At 38.4% G+C, this 24,219-nt stretch overlaps 6 protein-coding genes across 8 annotated transcripts; 3 read left to right on the top strand and 3 right to left on the bottom strand.

Moving 5' to 3' along the window:
- Positions 1-1,315: 1,315 nt before the first annotated feature.
- On the top strand, positions 1,316-7,182 carry LOC109859381 (RNA-binding protein 33-like; the record flags this gene model as incomplete). The annotated part of the gene is made up of 9 exons (XM_020437606.1): positions 1,316-1,899; positions 1,994-2,949; positions 3,037-3,194; positions 3,343-3,513; positions 3,600-3,890; positions 3,974-4,130; positions 4,227-4,360; positions 5,090-5,668; positions 6,840-7,182. Coding segments are annotated over 9 exons (3,207 nt in total), but the record flags the coding sequence as incomplete, so codon positions are not given.
- A 778-nt stretch (positions 7,183-7,960) lies between these two features.
- Positions 7,961-10,808, bottom strand: LOC109859379 (DEAD-box helicase Dbp80-like). The gene is made up of 8 exons (XM_020437603.1): positions 10,648-10,808; positions 10,050-10,276; positions 9,613-9,705; positions 9,312-9,529; positions 9,057-9,234; positions 8,732-8,969; positions 8,482-8,644; positions 7,961-8,382 (listed from the first exon to the last, which is right to left on the bottom strand). The coding sequence occupies exons 1-8, from the start codon at positions 10,708-10,710 to the stop codon at positions 8,129-8,131; spliced, it is 1,434 nt and encodes a 477-aa protein (XP_020293192.1). The 5' UTR covers positions 10,711-10,808; the 3' UTR covers positions 7,961-8,128.
- Positions 10,809-11,762: 954 nt separating this feature from the next.
- LOC109859377 (DEAD-box helicase Dbp80-like) lies at positions 11,763-15,993 on the top strand. The gene is made up of 8 exons (XM_020437601.1): positions 11,763-11,971; positions 12,311-12,534; positions 12,668-12,760; positions 12,841-13,058; positions 13,142-13,319; positions 13,407-13,644; positions 13,724-13,886; positions 13,986-15,993. Exons 1-8 carry the CDS (start codon positions 11,909-11,911, stop codon positions 14,237-14,239), a joined length of 1,431 nt encoding a protein of 476 aa, XP_020293190.1. The 5' UTR covers positions 11,763-11,908; the 3' UTR covers positions 14,240-15,993.
- Positions 15,850-19,478, bottom strand: LOC109859375 (60 kDa heat shock protein, mitochondrial-like). 3 transcript variants are annotated; one of them, XM_020437599.1, is made up of 5 exons: positions 19,133-19,478; positions 18,019-18,430; positions 17,271-17,857; positions 16,872-17,175; positions 15,850-16,783 (listed from the first exon to the last, which is right to left on the bottom strand). In XM_020437599.1, the coding sequence occupies exons 2-5, from the start codon at positions 18,428-18,430 to the stop codon at positions 16,368-16,370; spliced, it is 1,719 nt and encodes a 572-aa protein (XP_020293188.1). In that variant the 5' UTR covers positions 19,133-19,478; the 3' UTR covers positions 15,850-16,367. The 3 variants fall into 3 exon arrangements, with proteins under 3 accessions (XP_020293188.1, XP_020293189.1, XP_020293187.1); XM_020437600.1 differs by lacking the exon at positions 19,133-19,478 and adding an exon at positions 18,969-19,092; XM_020437598.1 differs by lacking the exon at positions 19,133-19,478 and adding an exon at positions 18,515-18,609.
- Positions 19,479-20,324: 846 nt separating this feature from the next.
- Positions 20,325-21,665, top strand: LOC109859385 (10 kDa heat shock protein, mitochondrial). The gene is made up of 3 exons (XM_020437610.1): positions 20,325-20,458; positions 20,960-21,127; positions 21,258-21,665. Exons 1-3 carry the CDS (start codon positions 20,456-20,458, stop codon positions 21,399-21,401), a joined length of 315 nt encoding a protein of 104 aa, XP_020293199.1. The 5' UTR covers positions 20,325-20,455; the 3' UTR covers positions 21,402-21,665.
- On the bottom strand, positions 21,526-23,924 carry LOC109859384 (something about silencing protein 10). The gene is made up of 4 exons (XM_020437609.1): positions 23,796-23,924; positions 22,918-23,537; positions 22,017-22,678; positions 21,526-21,921 (listed from the first exon to the last, which is right to left on the bottom strand). Exons 1-4 carry the CDS (start codon positions 23,810-23,812, stop codon positions 21,832-21,834), a joined length of 1,389 nt encoding a protein of 462 aa, XP_020293198.1. The 5' UTR covers positions 23,813-23,924; the 3' UTR covers positions 21,526-21,831.
- Positions 23,925-24,219: the final 295 nt, after the last annotated feature.

Genomic DNA, 24,219 nt, shown 5'->3' with positions numbered 1-24,219 from the left:
CTTATCGACATTTTTTTTATTGAAATAAAAATGCATTTAATTAAAATGTAAATATTCTACGGTAACAAGTTACATCACTGTTGAAAGTAAGCCTAAGTCGCGATTTTCGTATGCCGTTACACATTACGATTTTTAAAAAAATGCGTGTGTAAAAATTCTTACGTAAGATTCTCCTCGCGGTCGTTTAAACGCATCTTGTGAGCACTGCCATTTTTTTTTTTTTTCTTAACAATGTAACAATTGCGCGAGAAGCTAAATTGTAAATCAATATATGATCTCTCTAGTTTTTAAGTATTCATACATGCATTTGGAAATTGAATGCTGTAAGAAATGATTCAGTTGCGCTCTATGTAACACGAGAAGTTGATTTTTACGATACATTTTTAAAACTGTCCGATTTATATTTCTCACTTGCACGAAGAAGTCAAACAATCGTGTGCCAAATTTCAAATTTTACTGTACGAAAAATCGAAGTTTTTTTTTGTCACAAATTTAATATCGCAATCGCAAATGTACATGTTCACCGAAATTTATACAACATTGTTAATTTTAATATTATTTGATCCATTAAGCGCGCAAGTGTATGCGCACGCTGATTTTTTTAACTGAATCATATTGAACAGCGTTGAACATTCGGTCAGGAGCATTACGCGAGCTTTTCCGTTAAGCAACCCGTTCGTCCCGTCTTGTCGCGTGTCGATCGTCGAATATTGTACGGTATTATTTATTACACGCCACGCAATCTCGTCGGAGAGAGACGTCGTATAATCGTCGCACACACATTCGCATCTTTCTGCTGCTGTGTACTCGGACTTATCATCCGTATCACATTCGTTTATATAAGACATTATACATTACATTACTTTCGTCACTACATCATTAGAGATTAAGGGCATGTTTCCTCGTTAACGATTATTAGTGAGGTGAAAACCACACAGGTCTTTCAGAGGTGACACAAGTTTTTCCAACAAAAAAAAAAAAAAAAAAAAAAAAAAAAATTAAAAAAAAAAAAAAAAATAATAAAAAAAAACGTTTTTAAAAAAACATTTTTTTGCGGCGCTGAATCCAATTTACACGCCACGAACTTTGAACTCTTGCGAGTATATGTACATACGCCGATTTTCGCAAAAATCAAAGCAAAAAAAAAAAAAGAACAGCCGGAAACACGGAAGACAAGACATGTTCCAATTACAGTCCACTTTATACTGTAGATATAAATAGTTAAACGATACGTATATGTAGATATATATATTATATATTACATTATAGATGAATGTCATATTTTTTGCATTACAAATATCTGGCAATTTGATTCCTTGAGCAGCAGAATAGCTATAAAGGAGAAGAAGAGACAGATGATGTACTGGACTTAGGAGTCACGGATGCGCTCGACGACTTAGACGGTGAAGACGAAAATATAGAGTTTAGTAGATCCAATACTGATAAGGGTAGCGATAACAATTTCTATAAAGATGGAGAACATGCGGATGTACAGTCGTACGGACAAAACGAAAGTGTTGAACACGAGACGTCGGTCAAGTCTGACGGGAATGCGGAATCAATTAGCGTTAACGTTTCCAATAACATCGTCAAGGGCGATCTGCGTGAGAAGCTGCAAAAAAACATGCAGAAGAACATTTCGTACATCGGCAACGGGCAGGAAATGGAGGACGACGATTGCGAAGAGGCGAGGGAGCGGCGTAACAGATTTCAGAACGAACGTACGATAGTTTCTCCAAAGATGAACAATGATATCCCGGAAACCTTGGAAAATGTCGTCACGTCGGAGCCGTATAGGATGCAGCAGTTCAGGGGAAGAGGAGGGAAGAGTCGCGGGGCAAGAGGAGGAAGCCGCGGGGGAAGATTTAATGTACAAAATGTCGGAAACTTTAATCCAAGGTCAATATTTTATATTATATATACGCAAACGCTGGTTTTTCCTTCATTTGTTCTAAGATATAGTGGATTTAAAGAGAGAATTTTTATATTTCAGGTTTGGTATGGTGCGGCAAGGTAATAATTTTGTTGACAATCAATCACCGATATGTAGACCGCCGCTAATCGACACCAGACCACCGCTTATCGAGACCAGACCGCCATTACTCGAGACCAGACCGCCGTTTCATCTTGGCGTATCAAGTAACGTACAAAATCAACAGATAATGTATCAACAGGCTAATCCACAACAGCCCTTTCAACAGCCCTTTGGACCGAGTGGTCCAATACAAGGGCCGCCGACGCAATTTCCGGAAAACAGACCGCAGTTCAATCCGGGACAGTTTCAGGGCCTGATGGGGCCGCGTCCGATGAGTCCGAGATTGCCCGAATACGGATCTAGAGGTCCCTTGCTGGCAAGACCGATGCAAGGCGGATCGAATTACAACTGCCCGCCCAATCATCCGCCAATGCAGTCGCCGATGCAGCCACCGATACCGTCGCCGATGCAATCGTCAATGCAACAGCCGTTTCAAAATCCGGGTGGCATTTTGCAAGAAAATCATCGACCGATGCCGGGCCCGCCGGGTTTATTGCAGGGAAATCCGGGACGTGGATCGCTTCTTGGCACACCGAACATGCCGCCCGGAAATCCGTCTCACATGTTACCGTCGGGAGGAGGAAATCCGCCGATGCCCATTCAGGGATTTCCGCGTCAACAGCAATCGATGCTGCCACCTTCCCAAGGTTTGCCCGTGCCAAACCTGCCGCCGAATGTGCAGATGCCGCCTAATCAACCGCCGCCCTTCGAGAACAGGCCGCCACCGTTTCAGGAGTCGCTTTACCAAGATCGAAACGCGTACGACACGAGACCTGGTGGTTATCATCCCGATCAAATGTCCGGCGGTCAGTTCAACGATACGATGCAACAGACGTCGTCCAACATGTTACCTCCGGGCCACAAGATTCTAATAAATCCGCATTTTCGAGGCACAGTTCAACCTACAAACGATGGTGAGTTGCAAGCGATTATTCAACATGCACACGTATTCTATTCAATCGTTCTTGGTAATAAAAATTTCCATTCACATTTTCTACTAGCTCGACTTGCTTGGGATTCCAATCAGCAAGTCCAACAAATTTCTCATAGCGAGCAATTTCCGCCCACGTCGTCATATCAAAGTCAAGGATCTTACAATCAACACGATCCACCGTCACAGAACTATCAACAGCAAAACTATCAGCAGAATAAAAGCGATGTAAGCATAGTCGCATGTTCGAATAGCACAATTAAATATTTTTTAAAAACATAAAATAAACAGAGAGAGATCATAAGCTCAAACAGAAAAAAAATCTGATCTATTAACAGAAAAGTCTATATAGATATGTCTTGATATTTTGGTGCAGGACCCGTACGCATATTTTTCCGATGTGTGGCAAGAAAACAGACCGCAGAAACCTCAGAACACAAGCCCGAGCAAACATTATTCCTCGGACAGCAATTACTTCAGAGAAGAAAACTACAGCGACAAATACAAATCGGATAGTCAGTGGGATCAGAAGAACAGCTATCAAGAGGTGAATATCATTATCTTTTTAAGTGAACGATTATTGCGTGTTTTCTTTATATGCTCATTTGTTGTTTCACATATCTTTATTCACAGGATCACAAGAGATCTTATCAGAGCTATCGGGAAGGAGATTTGCCACGTCGAACAATACGGAATGAACATGCACAGAGAAGCAAAACGCCGCCCAGCACATATCGCAGTGATCACAATCACAATCCGAAACCCAGACCGTCGAATGCCGCGCCGTCCGGAGCAAACAGACCGCAAAAGAGACTCTCGGAATCCTCGGACAAGGAACCGCGGGAAATGACCTCGAAACGCGTCAAACCGCTCGTCAGCAAATCTCAGGGGGAACAGAAAACTGAGTCAGCGGGAGTTGCTAAGGTAAGTGTCTTGTTATTTTGCGTGGAACACGACGAGGAATCCGAACGTGTAATAATGTATACCAACGAAATTTATAATATCAGGACGAGGATAGCGATCCAGAGATGCAGGAGTATCGCAAGAAAATGGAAGAACAGAAGCGTCTTCGAGAAAGGATATTGCTCGAAAAGGAAAACAGACGCAAAAGGGCAGCGATGGAGAAACAAAATGAAGATACGAAGAACGATTCAAGTGTCGCAGGTATATCGAAGTTGAAGTTTATTTTCTACAAATTACGCGAAATTACAACGCGTCTCTTTTTCTCGCGTTTATAACGACGCGATTGCAATTTTTCAGCGAATGAAAATACACAGCAAGAAACGAAGCCCGTGTCAGCGCTAATGGGAATCGTAAAGGATGGCGTTTCTACTATAACTCCACGACCTGGCGTTAAAGGACGCGGTCGTCCTGTCAATACACAAAGTGCAGAGGTACAACATTAAATGTCTACTTATGTTTTAATTTTTGATACTTGTTCGATTTCTTCAATCAGACGGAATGTCAAAACTGTACACGTTACATCATATTGCATATGAATTTGTAAAAAAGAAAATTAAAAATTGATTTCAATTATATTTCTGTTACTACCAATCAAATATATATATATATATACATATATCGTGATGTATATATGAACTAGTGATAGTATTTTTTAAATATTTATTTCACACGCATCTTGAAACTATAGATATACGATTCACTTAAATCTATTTGAATGATTGTTTCATACGCAGTATTCATACTGCATTATTAGAAGAGAAAACATTTTTAAATATTTACTATATATAAAAAAATTTTATATAACATAATTATATAATATATTTTTGAAAATAAAATTACTCCATTCTTTCTTATACAAATATAACCGGAAAAGTTGCTGTATATATTTTCCTTATGTTGCAATAAAATGTACTTTTTCAATAAATTTTGTTTCTTTTTATTTCCTCCAGACTAACATGTTTCATAAATTTCAAACTTTTGAAACTTGTCAGTTTTTTTTATTTTTTTATTTTTTTATTTTTTATTTTTTTTTTCTAACGTCATGCGATGTTTGAAAATATTTTTTTGTGCCATGGAGTTTGATTAAATTACTTATTGATGACTTGCATTGTTTTTTGCATAATAATTTTTCTTTCTAAACTGACGTATTTTTGTTGTAGGCAACAGAGAGACCATCTAATGTGCGAATAATTAGAACAGTACCGATTGTACAGAACAACGATCTGTCAGACACGACCGGTTTGAAAGATAAGAATTCCGGTGAGATTGCTCAAACAATACAAGTGGTGCAACAATCCAGTTCGCGACGAGTCGTGATACACAATCCGCAAAAGGTCACCACAATACAAAAAACCATTCCCAATACGCAAAAGAATCAAGGATTACAGCAACAGAAAATGTCCAACACGCAAGTCGTGCACCCTCAAAAGATCGTGCAGAATCAAGCCAATGCATTCCAGAAACCCGCAGTTGTTGGATCAAAAACCGTGCCTATGAATCAGAGAATGATGACGAGTAAAGGGAGTGGTTTGCAGAAAACTGTGATCAACGAGAATGTCAACACCCAGAGAATCGCGAATATGCAACAAAACTCCCAGCGAATCGTGCTCCAAAAATCTGGAGTTCAAGTCAAACGGTCACCCGAGATAAAGACAAACACAGTCAGATTAGAGAATTTGGCTGCGAGCACATCTGAGGCTCAAATCAGACGTATGTGTCAAACCATCGGAACCATTGAGGTGACTATATTTACATAAGCACACATCTGACACACGCTTTTAATTTCTTTAATTTCACTTTCTATTACTTTTATTATTCCAAGTATTTCCGTGCAAACATCTCTTTGATCAGAGATGTGTGTGTACGTATAAAAAAAATATTACTATTATATATAAAATAATTATAAGATTCTGTATAACTTCTTCACGCAAATATAATTCGGTAACCACAAAATTTGTTGTGTCACAATTATCAAATTGTCAGAAATGGTGCTTCTTTATATATTTTTTGCTTGATAAACAGATTATTACTTTGTCGTTTGATTGGAGTTACATTTATATTCTAAAGATACGAAAAATGTAAGAATGTTCAAGTATCATATATCAAGGGGTACACAAGTCCTCCTAATTCGTGATTAGATATAGGTGTTTACGTTTATATTGTGCCGTTTAAATATGAAAACTGAACGATTTCTTATAACAATTTGATTGTGAATGTTCCTACGAAACATTAATTAGTACTTAAGATAGAGAAATAGACGATTACTTATAAAATTATGTAAATTTTCTTAGAAGGTTGCAAAATTTCTTATCTTATAAGTAATTGTAAAAACAGTATATTTTTATACTCAGGATAAAACATTACATGTGATTTTTGCAATAATTGACTTGTTCCTTTTTAAATGCCAAATATAGTTTATATGAAAAAAGAATCTAGATATATAAAAACTACGAAATATATATTAAATATATACAAATGTTATTTATATAATGTGTTATATGTCATTTTTTTTACATATAATCGTTATATATGTATATCTAAATGTGTGATGCATTTACTTTATATTTTAATTTTTTTCACATACAGTATTATATTTTTTATGATAGAAAACATGGAAGAAATCTTCAAGAAAATAATTTTAAGTATTTCACTTTTACTGTGCGACATTTTTTATGCGACTACTGTAACAAAGATAAACAACTATGCTAAGACCGTTCAACTAATAATTTTGTTATTTTATTTTGTTGACACACACACACACACATACTGATTATATTTTCCGCATGATCCAAGAAAAACTAATTTATATTTCCTGATTTTTATAGTTACTTTTATACATCCGTCTTAAATAAACGATATACCTTTTTGACACTCTAATAACAAGTGTTTTTTCTATTCTTCGTGTTATAGAGTATACACATGGGCGAGGGTAATGCGACCATTGTGTTTAAGACGCAATCCGCCGCAATGGTGTTTCACAAGAAATACCAGCGCAAAATGCTCGATCTATCGCTGATAACCGTTCGCCTCATGCCGCAAAGCACACCTGACAATAAAGTGGCAACTGCGGTCGCAAAGACATCCTAAGGGGGAATTCCCGAGATATTTCCTCAGTATATATTCGTAATGTTAACTCAATATAAGCTAGTTTCAGATTACACGTTAAATCCTGTATAAATACACAGACATATAGAAACATGTGTATAAAAGTATACATGTATGTCTATAAAAGTATACATGTACATATATATATACATATATATATATTTAATTTCTAAATATATATATTTTATATATATATATACGTCTCTTTTCTCCAACCTCAGACACATATACACACACATACACACAAAGTATGCAAATTACAGTAATTTATAAATTTTAGAGATTTTTTTTTGAGTGCGCAAAAAAAATTTATAAAGAGCTGTCGAGACTTTAAAGAGATGTCAGCTTTATATGATTGATTATTTGTACATATAACAAGGAATTGTATATATATATTTCACATAAAAAATAATGTATAATATATATCATGTACGAAATAAAAAATTAATTCGCAATACACGATATGTGTGAGCGTTAAAACTAAAAACAAACTTGTATCAAGATTTATTATTGTAGTTTAAGATGTAGCAGTAGTGCTAAAACAATACTTCCCCCAAACTTTAAAAAAAGCTTGTGTGAATAGAAATAAAACTATCTGTCACACAATATATACGTACGAATATTTTTGAAATCTGTAGATCAAAAACATTTGTACGTACTTCCATTGTTGTTTGAAGAGTGAAAAGTACTTTTACTCTATGTAACTACGTGTAGACAGGCTATCCCTCAATCGCGAACAATTATTTTAATAACGGTAAAAGCATTATTACCATACGTGCAATCATTTACAAAATTTATTTCTTTACCGTCTTTGATTTGCACAAGTTCTTGTTGAAACTTGCTGTTATGTGTAATACGATTGACGTGAAGGACGTGTCAAAGTGCGAACGATAAGATTGCAAGAGAGGTAGAAAGAAACGGCAAAATGAAAAACCAGATTTCCAATATATATTAATGGAAAAAAATTTTCCATTCTCCTTTTATATAAAATACAATACACCTTAACAATAGATCACAGTAAAGCCTAAGAGTATACATGTCCATAATAAAAATTGTATATTACATATTCGTTACAATATAAAAAATGTATAAACCTAAGCGCCAATTTTTTCAATCTCATCCGCGTCCTCCGCGTCGAGATAATGTATTTTCTTGCCAAAGTGCTTCTCTATGTCTTTGCACAGTTGCATCGCGTGCGGCGAGTCAATTAGATTAATAGCGATACCCGATTTGCCGAAACGACCCGTTCGTCCAATTCTGTGTAAATACGTTTCGCAATCGGCCTGTCGCTTCTGATCCATCGGTAGGTCAAAGTTAACTACTATTGTCACTTGCTCGACGTCAATACCTGCCGGACATCATAAAATTTGTTTTATTACAAATCCATAAATTCTTACAACTCGGTCCAAGTAAAGTTGACGTCGTGTGCAAATTTTTATAAATTTACCTCTGGCCAAAACGTTTGTAGTGATGAGAACTTTTTCAAGGCCTGCCCTGAACCTGTCTAACACAGCAATTCTTTGCTCCACCGTCAAGTCACTGGACAGTATCGCCACCGCATGACCGTCTTTCGACATTTTTTCCGCCAACCAACTAGCTGTNTTTTTCGTCTAAAAACATATAACACACGTATTTCGTATTTCGTAAAACAACACTCCGATTTATCAAGTTTTTGAAATTAGAATAAAGATTCTTACATGACAGAAAATTATTGCTTGTCCAATTGTAATTACACCATAAATGTTAGTAATAGCGGTGTACTTGTCATCTATATTTTTGCAATTTATATAGTACTGTCGAATATTATCAAGTGACTCTTCTTCTTTTTGTAATCGTATTATGATCGGATTATCAACTATAATTTCCGCAAAGTTCATNACCTCTGACGTGTACGTCGCACTAAAGAACAGCATTTGACACGTACGGGGAAGTAATCTGTAAGAAAAGTAAAAAATATTATATTATGTAACACTTTATTTAAAAAAAATCACAAGAGCGTATAAATTTATGATGAGAAATTACTTGTGAATACGAATACACTGCTCTTGATGACCTTGGGTGGAGATCATTACGTCAGCTTCATCAAGCACAAATAAAGATATTTTTCTCAAATCAAAAAATCTAAACTTTTGTCCCCAATCCAACACTNTTCCCGGTGTTCCTATAATGATGTGCTCGGTGACTTTCGACCCACGAGTCACTAAAAACAATTGAAACATCTATTAGCAACAGGACAAGGTGTGTAAATCACATATAAAAGAACAAAAAGTTTATTACTGTCTACTCCTCTGACGGCATATTTTATCTTTATCTCAGGACAAAAGCAAGACATTTTTGCAGCTACTTCGCCAGTCTGAATTGCCAATTCGTAGGTCGGCGACAGACAAAGTACTTGCGGATAATCCTTTGTCGTATCTACCCGACTTAGCATGGCTAATACAAACGCAGCTGTCTTTCCGGTACCAGACTGAGACTGTGCGATCATATTCTGTGGTCTACAAACACACATGCAAAAGAGTTTTTTAAATCCCGCACATATATGTTAGAAAAGAATCGAAATCAAACAAGCTATAGTTACGGATTAGCCAGTAAAGTAGGTAAAGCAGTTTCTTGGATCTTTGAAGGTGCATTAAATCCCATAGCATAGATTCCTTTTAGCAATTCAGGTTTCCTGTGTGAAGGTAATAAAGATTATCAATTTGGATAATCTAAATTAAATATTTAAACTCACAGTAGTTCATCGTAATTTTCGCAAATTTTCTCTCGGTATTGCTCGCAGAGTCATTCCCATCAATTTTTAAAAGTGCTTCGCGAAACTTTGATAACTCCACGTTATATATTTCACTCGCACTCAAAAGTTCTCACTTTTGCCTACAATGCGATCGAGCCAGAGATAACAGCCTGCAATTCTCGAAATAATATCTCCCTCGATAGTCTTTACATCGCGAAACCGAGCATGCTAACATTGATGCGATGAACTACTGTATCTAAAAAAAAATAACAGTAAATAATTACAAGTGAAGTGCGTCAAATGTTTTCACACTGTANAATGGAGAATTAGGATCTTTTCTTCGAACTTCTACATTATTTACTGTCTCCACCAATCCTTTCCGTATGATTTTTTGTAGAAGCGACTTCTCCGCCGGCGAGATTTGATCTTCCTCATNGCTCTTGGAAGACCCATTCAATGTCGGAGATGAGACAAGTGTTGAATTCGGTTTGTTCAAGGTGATATTTTCCACCTGCACGATACAACACGATATGAGCAAAGTAGTATTTCACTAAGAACAAAGTAAAACAAGTAAAAAAAAAAACGTTCTAACATTTGTTTCGTGAGAAACATGCGAGTTAACTTAACCCAATCTAATCCTAAAGCATTGAGCGTAATGTTTCTTGTCCGGTTTACGTGTCTCCAATCACTCGCTAAATTAATGTATGATTTTTTTACGCGTACATTGTTAATTCGATTGAGATTCTAAGAAGAAGAAAATATAACAATAGCGGAAAATTCTATAAATCAACCCGCGTCACGGAGTGATTTTTGTGATTGCATGCTTCTGTCGGGTTGAAAGAATTACCGCTTTGAAGTTCTCGTAAGTATCTCGTACGTTACCTTCGACACCAATTTGTCATGTTCGTCGGCGTATTGACCCCAATCAACCATAGGTGAAGCCATATCTTTAATGAAAATATGAAAAACGGAACACACGGAACAACAGGGCACTACAAGTAATCAAAGTAATGAAGCAGCGACGTCTTGCCACAACGACTAGCGTTTAACTTTTAAGCCTACGTCACACTACGGATTAGGATTCAGATTGGATTGCAATTTGGCCAATTAGAGCAAAAATCACTAAACTTAGGATTGGTTTTCTTTCTTCTGATTGGCCAAATTTCAATCCAATCTCAATCCCAATCCGTAGTGTGTCATAGGCTTTAGCTGCGTTCGAATGCGAGCTTCTGACATAGGAATGAACATATGATATAGATATCATATGATTAGTCCTGTGTCACGTGATTAGTTATGTTTTTAATTTTCTTTACATTTACGACGAACTCTGTTTCAAAATTGCTTTTATTGGGTGCGTTCAGACAACTCAACGGTTGAGAGATCGGGTGCGTTCAGACAACTCAACAGTTGCACAACGGTTGAGAGATAATTACTTCTGATTGGATCATACTTTTGGACCCGCTATAGATTTTGAAGAATAGTCCTATCATAAGTGATGATCTCTCAACCGTTGAGTTGTCTGAACGCACCCATCATCACTTATGATAGGACTATTCTTCAAAATCTGATGCGGTTCCAAAAGTATGATCCAATCAGAAGTAATTGGGTGCGTTCAGACAACTCAACGGTTGAGAGATCATCATCTTATGATAGGACTATTCTTCAAAATCTGATGCGGTTCCAAAAGTATGATCCAATCAGAAGTGATTGGGTGCGTTCAGACAACTCAATAGTTGCACAACGGTTGAGAGATAATCACTTCTGATTGGATCATACTTTTGGAACCGTTGCAGATTTTGAAGAATAGTCCTATCATAAGTGATGATCTCTCAACCGTTGAGTTGTCTGAACGCACCCATTATCTCTCAACCGTTTTGCAACTGTTGAGTTGTCTGAACGCACCCATTATTTACTCTTTCGATATTACCGATTCGATTTGACTTGTACATACATACCAGCCCTATTGTGCGCATTCCCTCCACCGCTGCGACATGATGTGAGAGAATCAAAACCGTGAACACTGCCTAACACACTGAACAAATGGTAGATATAACATAGATAACATCAGTTAACATCGCGATACGTTCTGTTCTTTCGTGCGGTGCACGTGTGTTTTTCAACATTTCGCGTTTCATCGACGGATATGGCTTCGACTAAAGTTGACTGGGGTCAATATGCCGACGAGCAGGACAAACTGGTGTCAAAGGTAAATCCAAAATACTCACGAGAACGTCGAAGCGATAACTCGTTTCAACCCCCGACAAACATGGAAATTACTACGCGACGCGCAATTTATGAAATGTTATGTTCTCGTGATATAGTTTCCTTCTTAGAATCTCCAAATCGAATTATTAACAGTTTACGTCAAAAAGTCATAAATTCACTGAGCGGATGATTCAAGAAACGTAAACCGGACAAAAACCTTTTTATGCTCAACAGTTTAGGTTAACTTGCGTGTTCGATTTTCTCAAGAAACAAAGAACGTTTGCATCCGTTACTTTGTCGTTAGTGAAATACTATCTGCTTACATCATGTTATCATACAGGTGGGAAATATAACCTTGGACAAACCAAATTCAACAAATGTTCCTTCTCCCCCCACAAGCGATACTAAGAGCGACGAGGAAGACCAAATCTCGCTGGCGGAAAAGTCGCTGTTACAAAAAATCATAAGGAAAGGATTGGTGGAGACAACAAAAAATATAGAAGTTCAAAGAAAAGACCCCAATTCCCCCTTATACAGCGTCAAAACATTCGACGCGCTTCATTTGTAATTATTTACTGTTAATCTTTGGGATATGTTACTTAATTTAATTCAAATTGATAGTCTTTAATATACTTATGGTATATTTTATAATTTACTTTAATATAATTGGTTTTTTAATATTTATTACTGCACATAGGAAACCTGAACTACTTAAAGGAGTCTATGCAATGGGGTTTAACGCACCTTCAAGGATTCAAGAGACTGCTTTGCCCACTTTACTGGCCGATCCGTAAGTATGATTTGCTTGATTTAGATTTTTCTCTAACATATATGTGCGGTATTAAAAAAATCTTACGCATGTATTTGTAGACCACAGAATATGATTGCACAGTCTCAGTCTGGTACCGGAAAGACAGCTGCATTCGTATTAGCTATGCTAAGTCGGGTAGATACGACAAAGGATTATCCGCAAGTACTTTGTCTGTCTCCGACTTACGAATTGGCCATTCAAACTGGCGAAGTAGCCGCAAAAATGTCACGCTTCTGTCCCGAAATAAAAATAAAATATGCCGTGAGGGGAGAAGAAAGTACTAAACTTTTTGTTTCTTATACGTGACTTATCTTGTCTGCTGCTAATAAAACGTTAATGAATATTTTGATTTGTTTTTAGTGACTCGTGGGTCAAAAATCACTGAGCACATTATCATAGGAACACCGGGGAAGGTGTTGGATTGGGGACAAAAATTTAGGTTTTTCGACTTGAGTAAAATATCTCTGTTTGTGCTCGATGAAGCTGACGTAATGATCTCCACCCAAGGTCATCAAGATCAATGTATTCGCATTCACAAGTAATTTCTTATCGTAAATTATTGCGCTCTTTGTGTGTGATTTCTTATTAGAAAATGTTACATATGTTTTTTTTTTACTGTGCACAGGTTACTTCCCCGTACGTGTCAAATGTTATTGTTTAGTGCGACGTACACGTCAGAAGTGATGAACTTCGCGGAAATTATAGTTACTAATCCACTCATAATACGACTACTAAAAGAGGAAGAATCATTGGATAACATTCGACAGTATTATATCAAATGCAAAAATATAGATGACAAATACACCGCTATCACTAACATATACGGTGTAATCACAATTGGGCAAGCGATAATTTTCTGTCATGTAAGAATCTTTATTCTAATTTCAAAAACTTGATAAATCGGGGTGTTGTTTTACGAAATACGTGTGTTATATGTTTTAGACGAAAAAAACAGCCAGTTGGCTGGCGGAAAAAATGTCGAAAGACGGCCACGCAGTGGCGATACTGTCCGGTGACTTGACGGTAGAACAAAGAATTTCCGTATTAGATAGATTCAGGGCAGGCCTTGAAAAAGTTCTCATCACTACTAACGTTTTGGCGAGAGGTAAATTTATAAAAATTTGCACACGACGTCAACTTTACTTGGACCGAGTTGTAAGAATTTATGGATTTGTAATAAAAAAAATTTTATGATGTCCGGCAGGTATTGACGTCGAACAAGTGACGATAGTGGTTAACTTCGATCTGCCGATGGATCAGAATCGACAAGCCGATTGCGAAACATATTTACACAGAATCGGAAGAACAGGTCGTTTTGGCAAATCGGGTATTGCTATTAATTTAATCGACTCGCCGCACGCGATGCAATTGTGCAAGGACATAGAGAAACACTTCGGCAAGAAGATACATTACCTCGACGCGGAGGACGCGGACGAGATTGAGAAAATCGGCGCTTAGGTTAACAAATAATTTATATTACAGCGAGTATATACGTGGACATACGCTTTTTATTATAAAAAAAAAAAAAAAGTATACTCTTAGGCTTTAATGTAATCTTTTTTAAGGCGGACTTCTTTGTATTTTGAATAAGAGAGAGATGGGAGACGGTTTTTTTTTTCATCAACTCTACAGTGAAAACCTGTTGTTTCACTTTTTCCCCTTTTTTTTTCTAGCTCTTGCAATCTTATCGTTCGCGCGCGTCCTTCGCGTCAATCGTATTACGTAGCAGCAAGATCGAACGAGAAATTTGTGTGCAAATCTAAACGACAAAGAAGTAATTTTTGTAAACGATTGCACATACACGCCGATATATCGCACATATGTGAAACACGCCGTCTATTGAAATTTTTATTTTTTTGAAGGGAATGTACTATGATTTTTTTATTTTACTGTACGATTTTGTACACGTACTTAACTTTTCTTGTACGAGGCGAAAAGTTAGAAATATTAGGTAAAAGATTACTTTGAATCCTATCTACACAGCGACAATGTGTGTGTGGTATACTTACAATATTTAAAGATAAAAAAAAAGTCTGTTTTTATATTTTATATTAACTCTTAAGTAATGCTTTATATTTGTTTTCTCACGTGTATTATGGTCACGACCATTTGTACATGTAGTTTTCGTTTGTATAAATTTGAATTAATTTAAACAATTTGTCGAACGTATGTATTTAAAAGATTTAAAACAAGTGACAGATTTTTTTGTAGTTCAGCTTTACATGAAAGTTATGTATTATTCCGAAGATGTATAAAATGTGCAATAGAGTTTAAGATTTTTGTCGAAATTGATCCTAATACAATATAAGTGAAAACAACACATTGCTATATATATTTCAGCAAACTTGATATATTTACACATACATGTTTTTCTCTTTTTTTTTTTTTATGTACGAATAGACATCAAAGAAAATGTTTGCTTACGAAAAGTTTTAATTCTATTCAAAAAGTTTCACTTATGTCAAAAATTGCTTATTTAATGATGATTTATTTCTTTTACGTATATACTTACTACGTATATTTACTATAATACATTGCATATTATAGTTTGTATATAAAGAACGGACAAGTTGTGTGCAAACATATTTATTGAGGAAAAAAAAAATAAAAATTCAACAATTACAAAATTACAAAAATCTACGTAAGATTGACCACCTTCCCACTATTGACGCGATATATTTATTTTTACACTTACGTTCTTTTTTTTTAGTGAATTTACTATTGAAAAAAGAAAAAGAAACTACGAAGATATCGAACAAGCTTTATTTGTTTCTACGATTTCCTGTTAAAGTAACTTAAGGAATATCTTTAATACATTTTATTCTATTAATTACTATTTGTTTTAAAAATATCTCACACCTGATTCGATGAAAGGACGACACGTGTTTTAATTACAAAGTTTTTACTTAATTTGTTATTTATATATATATGTATATATATCGGAATATATATATTATATATATATATCGGTTTTGATACTATCGATACTTGTCATCAATCGTAAAAAAATATTGGACGTGAGTTCAATATGATCGTGTTGTGACAGAGACGAAATAAAAAGGATGAAATAATAGAAATTTTTATGTATGTATTTAGCTTCTTAATCTATCATAACACATTACATACCTGTAAAAACATACCAACAAGTTTGTTTCTATGTTCTCTGTAACTATATATTTTTACATTAAATGCACTCTTGAATTTCAAATTCATTTTTATGCTTGCTACACATATTCGTTTTCATTCAAACGAAGAAAAAGATTAACGACCTGCATGTGAAGTTTGTATTTTATCCGCAACAACGTAGAGATAATGTAAAAAAAAAAAAAAAACGTAAACAAATTGTAAGAGCTATGTCTTGCAAATGGCATCGTTATATCTGTGCGAATTGTCGTCTGCAGTGTTACAAACTGTGTGTGTGTGTGTGTGACCCCACACACAAATCGTCTCTGCTCCCGTTGTTGAACGGGGGAAACTGACGCCCAGAAATCTATTTGAACAATTGTGTTACGCGGCATAATCGTGCTTCGAACGAACGTAGTCGCGGTACGAGCTAATTTGTTTTTCAGTCTTTGTGTTTCTCTCTTTACATGCCCATGCCGCCCATACCGCCCATGCCGCCTATTCCTCCCATACCGCCCATACCGCCCATCGGTGACGTTTCCTCTTTTGGCAACTCCGTGACGACAGCCTCCGCTGTTGTTAAGAGCGACGCGACGCCCGCCGCGTCTGTGAGCGCCGTGCGCACGACCTTTGTGGGATCGATGATTCCCTTCTCGATCATGTTGACGTATTCGCCGTTCAGAGCATCGTAGCCGTAGCTCTGATTGCCCTCGCTCACTTTGTTCACCACTACACTGGCGTCGACGCCGGCGTTCTGCGCGATCTGCTTGCACGGCATACGCAGTGCGTTCGCCACGATCTTGATTCCGGTCTCTTGATCGCTGTTCGACGCTTTGAGCTGTTGAAGCGCCGGTATGCATCTCAACAAAGCGGTGCCGCCTGTAAAGAAAGAACAAAAAAGACAATTGCGATTATAATTCGACGCGTGAAAGTAAATAAATTTGATGCGCGAAGTAAAAGACCTCACCTCCGGGAACAATTCCCTCCTCGACAGCGGCGCGAGTGGCGTTGAGCGCGTCGTTAACGCGATCTTTCTTCTCGTTAACTTCCACCTCGCTGCTCCCACCGACTCTCAGAACAGCGACACCAGACGCCAACCTCGCCAGTCGCTCTTGCAACTTTTCTTTCTCGTAGTCGGATGTTGTGTTTTCAATTTGATCTCGGATCTGTTCGATTCTTCTGTCGACATCGGTTTTCTTTCCTTTGCCGTTCAAGAGAAGAGTGTCGTCCTTTGTGATAATTATTTCTCCTATCTGACCCAAGTCGCTCGCCTGTAAAACAAAAACAATATTGCATCTGCGAGATCGACCCTGGCTGATCATTTTCAAAGGTCTTGATTATCATCAGATCGGATATATGTACGTACCTGAACGTCTTCCAGTTTGACAAGATTGGCGTCGTCGCCGAACACTATTCCGCCTGTGGATATCGCCATATCTTGAAGAGTGGCTTTTCTGTTGTCGCCGAAACCGGGAGCTTTAACCGCGGCCACTTGCAGTCCGATTTTCAGACGATTGACAACGAGCGTGGACAACGCCTCGCCGTCCACATCCTCGGCGATTATAACGAGAGGTTTGCGTTGCGAATTGGCCAGTTCCAAGGCGGGAATGATGCTCTGCACGGAAGAGATCTTTTTCTCGCTGAAGAGAATAAGCGCGTCCTGAAACTCGACTTTGGCTCCCTTACTGGAATTGATGAAGTACGGGGAAATGTAGCCTCTGTCGAATTTCATTCCCTCTATGACCTCGAGTTCGTCCGTAAGCGTCTTTCCATCCTTGACGGTGATCACGCCGTCCTGTCCGACCTTCTTCATCGCGTCGGAAATCAATTTGCCGACGGTTTTGTCACCGTTCGCGGATATCGTCGCCACTTGGGCGATTTCTTCAGGTGTCGTGACCGGTTGGCTCAAACCTTTCAATTCTTCTTTGACTCTTTCCACCGCCAGCATTACACCTGAAAAAATCACAATGTTTTTTATTACAATAATTTATAATGCGTGAAAATTGTAATCTTTTTTTTTCGCACAGTGTGAGGCGAAGTTCGATATTTCTCAAACTGTTGCACAAAATACATAAAAGCAAAAACGGTCTGTTCTACTTCATGCAGATGCTCACCTCGTCTGATTTCTACAGGATTTGCACCCTTACTGATATTTTCAAAACCCTCTTTAGCTATCGCTCTAGCTAACACGGTCGCGGTTGTGGTACCATCACCGGCTTCCTCGTTGGTGTTATTAGCTACATCTTGCACCAACTTGGCTCCGATATTTTGAAATTTGTCTTTCAATTCAATGCCTTTCGCCACGGTTACGCCGTCTTTTGTGATCTTCGGACTGCCCCAGCTTTGTTCCAGTATAACATTGCGACCTTTGGGACCCATTGTTACGGCAACGGCGTCCGCCAAGATATCCACGCCTTGCAACATCAGTGCACGGACGTCGGCTCCAAAACGCACGTCTTTGGCGTAAGTCCGCGCTTGCAATTGGTGCAAGGCAGACGCTCTCAATATACGTGGCAGTCTGTGCATCTGAGAAAAAATCCAAATGCGCATTAAATGAAGTTTTTCAAAGTGTTGTCATCAATGGAAAAGTTTAATACAAGACAACTTTACGTGTCTACTTTCTGACGCATTAAGTTGAAACATGTAAAATATTCGATCAACCTGTTGACGAGGCAGAAATAAAAATTCATAAATAAGAGATAAAAAATATAAATTTCAAAAATACATTGCTAAACAAATTTCTTATCAAATTATTTTTCAGAGTCTCGCCAACTTTCAAAGTTTTTCGGTCTCTGTGTGAGAACAACGCGAATTATTTACACGTGCTTCTAAACAAGTTCCAAAAAAATTACGAAAACAATTGATTTTTATCGCGGATTAATTCAAGTTCAAATCTTGCGGGTTTTACGCAAACGTGGTTATGTAAAACCCCGCGTGTGTGGGGAACGGGCCTAATTAGAGGTTAACGTTCGCGAGAGCGAAAAATTACTGAGACACGATAAAGACAAAAAAAAAAAAAAAATGCTCGTTTAATTATCAGTCGCGACGCAGCTGCGTGACGCACATTTTCTTTCTCTCCTTCCACGGGAGGGTTCGTTCCACGGTAGCGGATTCTCGTCGATTCTTCTCGTCGCGTGAGAAACGCACGCGTGCGATACCGGCTAAAATGAATTTTTGACGAAACTCGGTGAATTTCTCGGGAACGTAATCTTGGATTTCTTTCCTCACCTTGGACCTTTCTGGAAGAGATTCCTCAGAAAAAAACGATCGAGTGTCGTTGAACGAGCGAGTTGAAGATCGGCGCTATACCGCAACGTTGTCTTGCTCGCGGGAGGAGAATGCGAGTATAAAATGAAAACGAGCGAATTCGGAGAGACCGTGGCGCGCTATCACACGAGCGGACTCTCCTCTCCCCCCACCCTTCGCCGCTCGGAGCGAACATAAACCGCAATCCGCGACGGATTAATTGCGAACAAAAGTCAACTCAAACGAATTAATCCGTTGCGAATTTGCGAAAAACAAAACGTTAATTGACGAGAGAGAGAGAGAGAGAGAAACGATTTTTCATTAACGAACAATCTGTGGTCGCTTGACACGTCGAGCGAGAACGCCGCGCGCCTGCGCGTTCTAGAAAGTACGATTCCGCGTGATGCAATCAGCCGGCTGCCGTCAGTCATCTTTATTTTATGTTTTACCGCTTGTTCCTTTTTGTCATCTTCGAGTAATTAAAAACTCCCATTTTCCCCTTCCTTCCCTTCGTGAAAACGCGAGGAGTCATATATATCTTCCGATATTCCGCCAACCCCGTCGAGAAGGTTCGCGTTGCAACTTCTCGCGCCTGTTGCTCGCAAAATCGACCAACTTTATGAATGAAAATTGTAAATTCGCGAAAAAAAAAACGCGTTCCGTACGCCCAGTTTTCTACGGGCGAAGACGGTTTGTTTTTCTCCGATATCGAAGTCTTATCGTATAATTTTTTTCTCTCTCTCTTATCTCCCTCCCCCGTGTCGAACATCGCGATAACGAGCGTTATTCAAATCGAGATCCGAATTTTTCCAGAAAATTTATGACGTGTCGCAAAACCAAAGGTCAATAGATGGTATCTCTCAATGAGATGTAAATGAGGAAGAATAAGGAAAAAAGTCTGCGTCTTGTCTTTTTTTTCACTTGCATAATTTTTTCGCGCGCAATCGGAGAGACTGAAGGAAAAATGATTAAAAATCTTTCTGCGTGTGGAATACCGTGGAAAATGTTTGAGAGACTGAAATTCGAGAAACCGGTGGCGCGTTCTCGCGACTATCTCGGCACAGCTCGTGTTACGTAACCCTGCTCCCTCTTCCTCCTTCGCTCGATAAGTAAGAGATCAATGTGGCGAGCTCTCGGGAGGGGAGCGGCGCGGAACGAACCTTCGAGAACGTCGCCGAGAGGCGCGCGCTCTGTTCCGCCGGTTGCAGTTTAGGTTGCACAACGCGCGTTTATCTACTCGTGACGCCGTACCGGTTGCGACCCGATTCCCCAAGTGCGAATAAATAAATAAATCAAACAAAAATTATGGTAAGACGCACATTTCGCAAACAAATAAGACGCTGAAAGAAAGTTCGTTTCCCGTTGAATTTAAAAATCCGCTCTACGTCCCGTCGTTATCTTCTTTTTTTTTTACTCGCCATAACCTTCAAAGGTTAGCGAGCGATGTTCGTTAATTTCTGTCCGCCGATCGCGCGTGTTCCTCGATCGATTTGTCGAAGTCACGCGAGCGGATTTCGAGATTTTGCGCTTGTCTTCTCCTGTAAGCGCGTCGCGCGGTTTTTCGCTGTTATCCGATCCGATCGCATTTGTTTACATAATGATCGAGACAGACGAACGAACGGTGTGTCTCGATCTCGTGTAAAATTTCTTTTGATTTGCTCGCAATATAATCGAGTCATCGCGCGCAGAATTAGTTAAACATGCAGGTCTCGTACAATGAGAAATTCTGACGGCATCTTGCGTCATCGTCGCGATCGGTTCTTTTGGTTGTCGAGGTTTTCACGCGGGTTTTTGTTTTTTTTTTTTCAGGCTGCTGCTAACGCCGCGAAGAGGCTCATTCCTCTTTTCGACCGAGTTCTGGTGCAACGAGCCGAGGCTGTGACCAAAACGAAAGGTGGTATCGTGCTTCCAGAGAAAGCGCAGGCCAAAGTCCTGAGAGGCACAGTCGTGGCAACAGGACCCGGATCGAGGAACAACGTACGTACACACACGTGGAGAATAATAATTTTTTAACAAATCAAGTTTTAACAATTTAAAACAATTTTTTGAGATAAAATTTATATGTCAACGCAATCACATGTCTGTTTTCTTTTTTTTTTTTTACCAGAAAGGAGAGCATGTGCCTTTAACCATTAAGATTGGAGACGTCGTGTTGCTTCCCGAATACGGTGGCACGAAGGTTGAACTCGAGGACAACAAGGAATATCACCTGTTTCGCGAATCGGACATACTGGCCAAAGTAGAAGTTTAAGTTAATCCTTCGAGTCTTTTATGTTCTCAATTTTGTAAATTGTAATTTCGTTGACTGTTCATCAATTTGCAAAGCAAAGGCTGTACGCAGAAGTTTCACAAACAACAAGAATGTTATCTGTTTATCAGCTTGATATACACAAAGACTTTCTTTTTTTTTTTTTTAAATCTATTGGTGGTTGAAGCGCGCCGTTGTTTCTCATGTACATAGCCACATACCATAGTTTTCTGATAAAATAAAAAAAAAAAACATTTGTCTACTGTATATCTGTGTCGTCACTCTAACGCTCGTCCAGTTCCAAAACTGATTTACGTGATGAAAAACAGACACTTAGAGATTACGCGAGATTGACTGCTTAAATATTTAACAAACGAGTGTAATTTCATATTGCGTTTATATAATTTGCATAAAATTACAATCGTTTTCGCAATTAAGTGAATTTTATGCTCTTTATCGCTCCCGCTTTGATACCCGAGATTTCTCCTTGATAACGAGTCAGCTCCTTTCTCACTTCCCTCACCTGCAAATAAGTTTTCAAGTGTACAACAGAAATTTAATATATATATATATTAGCGCGATATAAGAGACATTTAATTTTTCCTGTTTTGCACTTACCGCACCTCTCCTGCGAACCACAGCTTTGTGATATTTGTTTCTGTACTTCACGCGAGGATTGCGCTGTTCTTTCTTGCGATAAGGCATGAGACCTTTGTTCTTCGCAATTTCGTACGTTATCGCTCTCTTTCCTTCTTCTTCCTCGTTATCTTCTCTCTCGTCCGAAACGTTCTCTTCGACATTCTCGATATCGTCTTTATCGTCTATTTCTTCCGTTCTATCGGACTCGTCGTATTTCTCTTGCTTCTTCATTTTTGTCTGACGTGTCAAAGTTCTACTCAAACTGTCGAGCGTTGACTTTTCCTTCTTCTTTTTCTTCTTGGCGTATTGTATCTCGGAACCGTTTGACAAGCTGTAAAGAGGTTTGTCTTCCTTCGCTGCTCTCACTATGTCCGCCACCTGCTTCAGCAGATCTTCCTGTTTGCACTCGTCTATCTTATTTAGCAACTCGTTGTAATGCGCCAAACGATTTATAACCGGATGACCTTTAACTCGTATTCCTTTTACCCTCAGCATGAGACAAAAAGAGATATTGGCGCAATAATTGAGTAGAATTCGGTATCGAGTTCTGACAAAATCCACGGCCTCGCATTCGGGAATCGTGCCGTCGTCAACCAGTTTGAAAAAGGGCGCGTAAACATCTCTCACTTCTATCATAAACTCTGCAAAAGAAATAATCCCTTCGGTCAAATCGGTAATTTATATATATAATACAGGTTGATATTTTATTTACAACAAAACAAAAGCTAATATATACTCCGTTCAACGAGATAACAGAATCAAAGTGAGGATAAAACTCATTCGTTTCGCGCATATCTCCAGACAACTCTCTCACTTTATAAATATAGTGTACTGCTGTTGAATAGAATATATGTAAATTATTTCTTTTTAACATACATACTTTTAAACATATTGACCATAAACATAAAAGACTTTTCTTCCTCCTTCGACGTTTGTACACTATATTTCTTATCATCTTCTTCATCTTCTTTGCTATACTCCGCTAACTGCGCGATTTCACTCAAATTCACACTCTCCGGCACCACGTATTGTCCCATTAATCTCAAATGCAGCCTTCTTCCTTCCTCCTCCTCTATCTCAGCGTTGATTAAATCCTTCTCGGGAGCAATCGCGTAGTCGGTGTACTTGAAATCCGACGAATAGAAAGTTTTTGCCTTGGTACCCCAAGCTTTGTCATTCAACACATCATCGTCATCATCATCTTCCTCCAAACCTTCAATATCAGACCCCATGAGATCTTGTTCATCATCTTCTTCGTCTTCGTCTTCGTCTTCCTCTTCCTTATCACTATCTTGTAATTTGTAAACTTCATCGTCACTGTCAAAATCTTCTGTGGTTTGTTGTTTGCGCACTTTCTCCAATAGTTTCTTTTCCGTCTCCGTGTACTCCTCTTCGGAGTCTGTCACGACATCCTCTAGGTTCACGTCTTCCATGTCTCCCATGTCGTCCATGTCGTCCACGTGCTCGTCATTCTTCTTCTTGCCAACAGGCTGTTTTGCTCTGAGGTGCAAAAGAAACTTTCAGAAAAACAGTGTGCGAAATTTTGCTACCGAGAAAACACCGAGAACGCGAAATTAAAATTTACTTTTATAAAAATCCGCACGTGACAATTATTAATAAATCTGTAACAAAAATATTAGAAAAACTACGAAACAACATTTAACTAAAATTTTAATACACGGTGTCCTCCGTTTTCTCTTCCGATTTTGAAGACCACATTTAATTTTTATGAAGCTAATAAACTTTCCAAGCTCTTACCTATTCTTCCGACCCATCCTCAGGGATAACAGCCACTTACGAGTGCCAAAAAGAAGCTAGACAGCGATTGTCATGTTCTTAAGAACTCTACGAAATACGTATAATATTTTAGGCGCCATTCCCAAATCCAGAGAGAAAACAAACTATACAGCTCCTAAACTTGTTCCCACTCTAGGGCACCGCGACGTAAGCGCCAGGTTTCGCGCGTATCAACTGCATAAGCAAACTGCATCGGTACTAAATCTACGGATTGGTTTTGTTCTGTGCTAGGTGCGATATATCGATCAATATATCGATCCTACGTTCGATATTTCGATCAATATATCGATCGTACATTTGATATTTCGATCAAGAAGCACGGTAGTACCTCTCAAACTTCTATCTGCTACAAGAATGAAAGAAACTCCTGATATTTTTTATTCGG

Source organism: Pseudomyrmex gracilis, unplaced genomic scaffold (assembly GCF_002006095.1).
Source record: "Pseudomyrmex gracilis isolate BER0280 unplaced genomic scaffold, ASM200609v1 scaffold_260, whole genome shotgun sequence".
Taxonomy (NCBI): domain Eukaryota; kingdom Metazoa; phylum Arthropoda; class Insecta; order Hymenoptera; family Formicidae; genus Pseudomyrmex; species Pseudomyrmex gracilis.
Note: the sequence above shows the minus strand (reverse complement) of the source record. Positions and strands in the feature narration are given on the sequence as shown.

Coding starts and splice junctions, on each gene's coding strand:
- LOC109859385 (XM_020437610.1), top strand. Junction 21,128..21,257: donor GACCCGGATCGAGGAACAAC/GTACGTACACAC, acceptor TTTTTTTACCAG/AAAGGAGAGCATGTGCCTTT.
- LOC109859384 (XM_020437609.1), bottom strand. Junction 22,679..22,917: donor TATGGTCAATATGTTTAAAA/GTATGTATGTTA, acceptor TTTCTTTTGCAG/AGTTTATGATAGAAGTGAGA. Junction 21,922..22,016: donor TGGTTCGCAGGAGAGGTGCG/GTAAGTGCAAAA, acceptor ACTTATTTGCAG/GTGAGGGAAGTGAGAAAGGA.
- LOC109859377 (XM_020437601.1), top strand. CDS start 11,909: ATGGCTTCGACTAAAGTTGACTGGGGTCAATATGCCGACGAGCAGGAC. Junction 13,320..13,406: donor CAATGTATTCGCATTCACAA/GTAATTTCTTAT, acceptor TACTGTGCACAG/GTTACTTCCCCGTACGTGTC. Junction 13,645..13,723: donor AAGCGATAATTTTCTGTCAT/GTAAGAATCTTT, acceptor TATATGTTTTAG/ACGAAAAAAACAGCCAGTTG.
- LOC109859375 (XM_020437598.1), bottom strand. CDS start 18,547: ATGTTTCAACTTAATGCGTCAGAAAGTAGACAC. Junction 17,858..18,018: donor TCCTGTAGAAATCAGACGAG/GTGAGCATCTGC, acceptor TGATTTTTTCAG/GTGTAATGCTGGCGGTGGAA. Junction 16,784..16,871: donor GGAGGGAATTGTTCCCGGAG/GTGAGGTCTTTT, acceptor CTTTCTTTACAG/GCGGCACCGCTTTGTTGAGA.